Source organism: Rousettus aegyptiacus, unplaced genomic scaffold, assembly GCF_014176215.1.
Source record: "Rousettus aegyptiacus isolate mRouAeg1 unplaced genomic scaffold, mRouAeg1.p scaffold_m13_p_7, whole genome shotgun sequence".
NCBI lineage: Eukaryota > Metazoa > Chordata > Mammalia > Chiroptera > Pteropodidae > Rousettus > Rousettus aegyptiacus.
In genome coordinates this window covers 45885413-45893149 of record NW_023416310.1, presented here as the reverse complement: position 1 = coordinate 45893149, position 7737 = coordinate 45885413, and the positions used below count along the sequence as shown (strand labels likewise).

Here is a 7737-nt window from a genome sequence, read left to right as displayed (position 1 = left end):
CCCATTTCGGGTCTCTGGTCCTCTCTCACAATTCCCATTCTTTCAGAGAGCTCTTGTGGGCTGACGCAGGGGTAGGTGTGACGAGGAAGGGGTAGTGTGGGGAGAACGTGCGGTGATGGACGGTTCTGATTCCGGACGGCCGCGGTGGTTCCGTGAATCTCACACGAGTGGTGAAATGCCAGGGAACTGCACCCACGCGGTCCCGATGTCGATTTCCTGGTCTGGGTGTTATACCGTAGCTATGGAAGATTCGGCCATCGGGGGAAACCGAGCGACGGTTACAAGGAATTTTCTGAATTACCTTTGCAACTTCTATAAATCTACAATTATTACAAAATTCATAGTTAAATACATGTTTCTTATTTGAGCAACAATGAAAAAAATTTAAGTGCTTCGTATTGCTGTGTCTGGGATGGGTGGGCCCTCTAAAGCAGGTGGCGTCTCACCTGGATTTCCCTCTCTCGGGTTCTCTGGACGCACCCTCTCGAAGGACTCCGCATCTCTCTGCTCAAGTATTTTTATGTTTGAAAGAGGAGCTTGCCGAGGGCAATGCTTACCCCACGAAAGCACCGGCGCTGCCCCCGTGGGCCTGGGAATGCCCCTGCTGGGAGCTCTAACCTGGAGTGAGAGTCAGGTACCCCCATCACTGTGGACATGGCCCCAGTTTCTGCCCCTCCCCATGAAAGGTCCCGCCGACCCGAGTCCATTTTCCTCCCCATCGAGAGGGTAGAGAGGCAGTGGTGGAGCTGTGGGGACTCTGTTTCCCTTCTTGTCATTGTTAGCCTTTTATTTCAGTGAGAGGCGCACGCACTCACACGGCACTCACGCACACGAGCTGCGTGACCACAGCTGTCTGGTCGTGGTCGAGAGTCTCTGAGCTGTGGGGCAGGTCGGTGGGGGCTTGTGGCTGCCCACCTCCTCTGGGCTTGGGAGGTGGGGTGGTGCTGTGCTTGGGGACAAAGTGTCACATGGGGGCGGAGGCTTAAGCGTTTGCTTTCTTGGCGCCACTGGGGCTGCCTACTCTCCGTTCTAGCCGGCTGTAGGGCCTGCTGTATGGCTCAAAGGCCGAGGAGCCCAGTCCGTAGCCGGCAGGCAGGTCCAGGAGTGGGGCAGTGGAAAGGCAGAGCGCTGGAGGAGCAGGTGGCAGCGGAGGGGACGCGGAGGCTGAGGTCAGTGGGTTCAGGTGCGGGGATGAGTTCCTGGGGTCACCCAAGGAGGTGCCCCTGTGGCCAGCAGGCAGGCCCGGCAGGCTGGGGGTCAGTGCCAGGAGGCTGGGGGCCCTGGGCACAGACAGCAGCCTGCCCTGCTCCAGCAGCCTCAGGATGTTGGAGGTGGCGAAGGCCTCGGACGCCGAGGAGGATGCCCGCTTCTCCAGGTCTCTGCTCTGGTCTTTCTTCTGTTTGGTGCGGCGGTTCTGGAACCAGACCTTCACCTTGGGGTAAAGAGGGCCGGGGTGTCAGGCAAGCAAAGGGGGCAGACGGGAGGAGCAAAGGCGAGGAAGGGTATGAGGGTGTAGGGGTGTGGGGGGTGGGGGAGCAAGGGTGGAGTGAAAGGGGAAAGAAGAGCATTCAGATCGTCATCAAGGTCTTCCCCCAACCAGCCTGCTTTGGGTGAACTGATAAGGGACCCTGCTCACCGCCAAACCGTGGACACCCCTCCACTGTTAAGCTGACTCTGGCCTACGATGGAGGAATGGATTGGCAGACGGAGGGTGGAATTTGGAGGTCATGAAGGAAATTCCCCTCTCAGCCCAATACGCCTTCCGCTCTTAGCCAAGTTTGTGGCTTCAGCCACCATTTATGTCCTGGTAATTCCCAAGTGGAGAGATCCAGGCCATTATCCAACTGTGTGTTAAACGCCACACGTACAGACCCAGTCAGATCCACCCCCGGACACAGAGGCCTCTCCCCTCCTCTTCTATGAGGGGCACCTCCACCCACCCACGCAGAAACCAGGGAGAGCCGCCGAGGTCCCCTCCCCGAGCCTCAGTGCAGTCCCTCCTGCCTTCCCTTGCTCCTCCTGCCTGGGCTGTGGCAGCATCTGCCCCGCCACGTCTCTCAGCCCTGGCCACCCATGGGAGCCACCTGGGGAGCCTGATGCATTCATTCCTTCAAACCAATCCACTCAGAATGAGGGTGGCTGGGACCCTGACGCCAGGAGTCGTTAAAGTTCACCAGGTGGCCCCAAGGGGAGAGAACGACTGCTTTAACCTTAGCATTGGTAAAGCTGGGGACAATGGGAAACCGGAAGGCTCTGGCTCACGACCTGCACATGTGTGGGCTCCCCAGCCTGTTCACACTCTGCAAACAGCCCCCATCGGCCACTTCTTGGGCCTAGGGTGCTAAATAATGGCCCTTAGGAGGACAGACATGGGGAGAAGCCCAGGCAGGGGCCAGAAGTGGGCTCGGGCCATTTTGCAGGGAATTCTAGAATCTTGGACACCTGGGGTGTGGTCTAGAGTTTGGCACAGGATCATGGTGGTGGGCACAACCCCTTGGCTTTGCAGAATCCTCCCCCCAGAGAGAGGCATGGCCAGGGGAGGGCTAAAGTGGGACCCTCTCAAGTGTCAGGGCGTACGGCAGGGGCCAGTTGCCTGGTTTGAGGATGGTCTCAGTTCTCCCACCTTAACCCCAACACAACCTCTGAAGTGAGCTCTCTAACCCAACCTGGCCATTCCTTTGTTTGAATCTATCACAGTCCCTCCGACTTCATCGCCTGTAAGGGCTGGGTTTCTTGACATGATACCAAGTGTGAGAGGATGTGGCAGGATGTTGAGGGGGGACTTCCAATGGCCACAACTCAAACCTGGGGACAAAGAGGTATCAAGTACTCTACGTCCTAAATGGAACCACCAATGAGAGGGCAGAGAGGCCCTTTTCGAGGCCTATGAGAGGGAACTAGCCCTCTACCACTGCCTTGCCCTATAGAAGAAAGGCTGGGAGGGAAGCTCAGCGGTCAGCTCTCTGGGACCCCTAACGGTGACGGGGGACTTCCTCCCCTCTTTGAGAAGGCGAGGGTGCTCCCTGACAGAAGGCAAGTCAGGGGGCCCTGAAAGATTCATTCATAGGGGCTAGAAGTGCCTGAGAAGAGAGACTGGCATTCACTCCCCAGCTGGAAGACGTCGAGTTACGGCATCTGCAGGCCCATGTCACTGGGCCACCACTGCAGCACCCAGACTTGAGTTCAGGGAGCACCGAGGCTGACCCTGTTTCTGGCCTGCAGGTTTTAGGAGGCTGGCAGCCAGCTGGAGCAGTGTGTGCCAGCGGAATGAGTAGAAACCATGGGGTGGACAACCAGGGAAGAAAAGGACGGGAAGGGCTTGCTGGGTCCCTCGAGCTTTTGGAGGATGTGAGGGAGGCCAGTATCTTGGTGGCTCTGGGTGAAGGAACTGAGAGTTGAGGAGGAGGAGGCAGAAGCATGAGGGCTGCCTGGGTGAGGACCAGGGCAGAGCTAAGGCTGCCTGAGGCAATGCTGAGCAGGGCAGAGCTAAGGCTGCCTAAGGCAATGCTGAGCATCATCGCCTCTCCAGTGAAGGCCTCCACCCAGTGAGGCTCCTCACACCAGAAGGTGCCTAGCTATTTAAAAAGATCTCTGTCTTCCTGCCACCACCCTCCCTGCCCTCTGACCCCAGGGGAGGTAGTTGATGGGAGAAGAGGGAGCAGGTGGTTCAGACAAGACTCCTTTCCAGAGGCTACAAAGGGGAGTGTTAGACAGGGAGGGGGTCTGTCCCCTGCAGGTCCCTCCAGCTCTGTTCTGGGGACTAGGAGCAGAGGACATTTGAAATAGAAGTGCTTGGTGTTTTAAACTGAATTGGATTAAGTTTCAATAACCAAAGGTGACCAGAGAGTTATAGGAACTACTTGAAACTGATTGCTTCATTCATTTACTCACTCAATCATTCAACAGATATGTATTGAGTGCCTACTATGTGCCGGACAGTCAGTGTTCAAGGCTGGTGGAATCGGCAGTGAATAAAGCAGAGCGAACCCTGTTATGCGAAGTGTGCAGTGTAGAAAGGAGACATGACGAACAACAAATAAAAACAAACGGGCATGACCGTCAGGTGGTAGTAAGTGCTTTGAACCGTCTCTCGAATTATTTGGGATAAGGAATCACTGTGAAAAATTTCCAATCTGTTGCAGATCAAAAAAATTTTTTTTTGTAAAATACAATTAAAATGAATTACTATAAATATTGCTATATGCATATCTAAACACTCTCCATTTCTGCACTTAACCAGTCATCAACGGGTAACAGTTTGTAGGCTGGCAGCAGCCCAAGGACTACACTTAGGTGGGCACCACTTCAGAGAAAGGCAGCAGGGTAGGTGGGGAAGAGACGGGGAGGTGACTATTTTATTAATGGGACGGACGGCAAATACAGCTCCTCTGAAGAGCCAACATTTGAAGGAGGTATCATAAGGAAAGGCCAAGGGAGATATGACCAGTTCTGGCTGAAAGAAGCTATTAGAACAAAGAAAACCCTTTTATCTCTGTCATTCCTGGAATTCAATTGCTCCGGATCCTTGGGGACCTCGAACCTGCATGTTGCCACATTCCTTTCCCCTGCTGGGAAGCCTCCTAGCTTCTCTGCCTAGCTCGCACCCACCCTCTTAGAATCTCAGGCCAGCACCACCCCCAAGAACCCAGAGCCTCAGTTTCTCATCTCTCCAGTGGGAACAAGAATACCTGGGATGTTGCAGGGATCAAATAAGGAAATCCATGCAGAGGGCTTTGCATGGTACCTGGCTCACCCTCGATGTGAGTTATTTACTGTTAATAGTGCTCAGTTCTCTGTCCCTGGCTCTGAACTAGGGGGAGAGGACAGACCCAAAAGTCATAGTTTCTGCCCTCAAGAAGCCGAGGGCCTCGTGGGAGAGTGACACTGACCCACTCCCAGCATAAGGAGGGCAATTAGGTACAAAGAAAGTGGCAGTAACAGGGGTGTGACTGAGATGCTTTCCCACATGTCCTGCCCCTCTGCAGCTCAGGCACAGCTGGGAGAGGTGGGCGTGGTCTGGTGCTGGCTGTGAGAATCTCCTGGAAGAAGGGCCTGGAACAGGAGGGGAGGAGAAGGCAGAGGGCAGGTCCGGCCGGGGCTGGGGTGTGGCATGCCTTTTGTTGTTTGTTGGGCGTCAGGGTCTAGGTCAGGAATTCACTCCTGGCTGCACCTTGGAGTTACCGGGGTCCTTTTTTTCCTAAGTCCCAATATCCAGGCCCCATCTGGACCCATTAAATTAGAACCTCTAGGGGCCGGGCCCTAGGCATCAGTACTTTTTAAAAGCTCCGTAGGTGATTCTAATGTTGGGAACTATGAAGGTGGGTGCTGAAGCTGTGGAGGTGGGAGTGAGAAGACCTGCCTGTCCACTTCCCATCATGAATCCCAGTCCCTAAAGCGTCATAGATTTGTAAGGCTCAGAGAACAAGGGACAAACCGAGTAAGAGGTAGGCTCAGAGCCGCTGAACTCGCCACTCCTCCAGGAAGCCTGCAGTTCCACCTCAGAGCGTCACACTCTTCCCAGGACCAAAGCTACTGGTCCCTTAAGGCTCAATTCAGTTGCCCTCAATTCAGGGGCACAGGTCCTATCCTGAAGTGCAGGGCACTTCCTGGGGCGTTGTCCTCCCCTTGCCTTCTAGGTGCCTGCTATGGTCTCCCTGGGGGCTGTGCCTTCTTGCCTCATCCCTCTCCTGATTCTCTGGAACTCAATGACTGCTCGGTAGCTTCACCCCTGATCCTTTGCGAGACCCCACTGTGACCCGTGGCTGCACATCAGGGGCGTGGTCATGGTTTCCACTTGGCTGCCAGGAGAAAGGAAGCATTTGCTGGAAGATCATTCCTTTCTTCAGGCTCATGAATAGTCAGTGTTAAATTCTAAAACTCATTGTTGATTCGGAAATGACATTAATTTTTAATGGACTGCTTCCTGTGACCGTGGGCACGTACTTAATCTGAGACGCACGGTACCTGTGTATCTAGTGTAACCCTGGTTTTTGTAACCTGGGCCAGGAAAGTACTCCCTATTCTACTATTCTGGAAGAAGCCATCTGGGGCAGAGGCAATGGGCAGAGGCAAGTTAAGTGGCGATCACGTCAGTACTGGGACTTGGCGGTTTGTCCTTAGCCTGGCACCTGGCCCCTGGCCCTGAAAACGTCCCCCAGGCCAGCTGAGTGAGGGGAGCCCAGGAGCCAGCCTCATGCCTTCTTTTCATCCACAGCCACATCTTCTGTTCTGACCTTCATTCATACAACATGCGAATAGCAAGCATCCAATACATGTCAGGATTTCCAGGTGCTGAGAAAACGAGAATAAATAAAAATCCATCTTTACCCATTTGGGTCTCAGACACCAACAGCGGGGGAGATAAGTCAGCAAGTGCTGTTGACTTGGTGTTTCTGTAGAAGTAGCAAATGATACAACGAAGAAGACCCTGTGGCCACACAGCCCTGGATTCAATTCTGGTTTTTCTCTTAATTAGTTGGATGACATGAGAGAAGTTACTTAACTGCTCTGTGCCTCAGTTTCCCCATTTGTAAAAGGACATTTGCAATAATACCTCCTCATCGGTTTGTTGTGCAGACTCACTGAGCTAATAATCACGGACTTAGTAAACTGCCTGACAGATACCGAAGCCTTTTAAGAAGCATGGTGACCACATCAACTGAAAAATATGTAGGGTGTCAGGTTTTCCCTAAAAATTCTGACTTGGGACCTGTGGGATGAGTGTGGAATCTGAACCAGGAATCTGTATTTTAAAAAGAACCCCGGAGGTTCCACATATGGGTGGTCTGCAGACCATACCTTGGAAATCACTGCTTTAATCAAACACCATTCTCCTCGAAACAAAGCAGAGTGACAAAGTGTATTGAGGAGGGGGAGGCTCTAAAAACGAGGGGAATTGAACCACATGGGGCCCTCCTTGTCCTCACAGGAGGGCAGCTTTCAGTACAGGCACCCTTGGGGGATGGGGTGGGTGGAGGGCTCTGCTGATGGTTCCAAGAGTGAGATCCCTCTGAGACCCCCTCCTGCGCTCCAAGGCCCTCCTTCACTGCACAACCTTAGGTTCTGGACAAGGCCAAGGGCAGAAATCAGCAGTGCCCTGTCTTGTTCACTGTTCCTACATCAGAAGGATCCTCATCCTGCAGAACTCTGTGGGTGGTGGGGAGAGGGGAGAAGGGCTTTACTGTTCTGGCCACCAGGTCCTATAAATGGGTTTCTTTTTTAAATGTTCAGACAACTCAACTTAATTGGGCACATAGAGGGTAAGGAAGAGACTAGGAATTTGAATGGGCCTCGAGAAAGCCCTATGCTTTCTCTGCCAGAATTTGGACCACACCTAGGCCCTCATGGTATCCAGGGAAGTGGGTAAAGATGCTGTTTGACAGTGGGGAGAGAAGGGAAGTGGGCAGGCACAGAGAGAAGCAGGCGCTTGGAGAGCAGTCGGGCCACGTTTTCAGTGGAGCGCCAGAGGGGAGGTCCGTGAGGACCTGGACCTGAAGCCCTGGGTCCACAACAACCTTTGGCTTCCAATCTCCATCAGGCCTGTTTATATCACGATCTCTGTTCTTGGATTTCCACAAGACTGTGCCTCTCTTTTTATCCCTTAGGAGTCCATCCATCATCTGAGCACATTTGAAGGAATCGATTTGCCTTTCCCCCTGAAGAGCCCTGACCCAGACCCTCAGATAATCAGAGAAAAACCAGTTCCCAGGGAAATGCCGACACACCTTCCTGACATCA

The 7737-nt window shown here is 53.5% G+C and overlaps 1 protein-coding gene across 1 annotated transcript in view; it reads right to left on the bottom strand.

Moving 5' to 3' along the window:
• Nucleotides 1-756: 756 nt before the first annotated feature.
• Nucleotides 757-7737, bottom strand: part of VAX2 (ventral anterior homeobox 2) — a 28378-nt gene continuing 21397 nt past the window's right edge. The window contains exon 3 of the mRNA XM_016155787.2: nucleotides 757-1432. Coding sequence (XP_016011273.1) covers nucleotides 983-1432 — 450 coding nt within the window. The 3' untranslated portion in view covers nucleotides 757-982. The remainder of the gene's footprint in view (nucleotides 1433-7737) is intronic.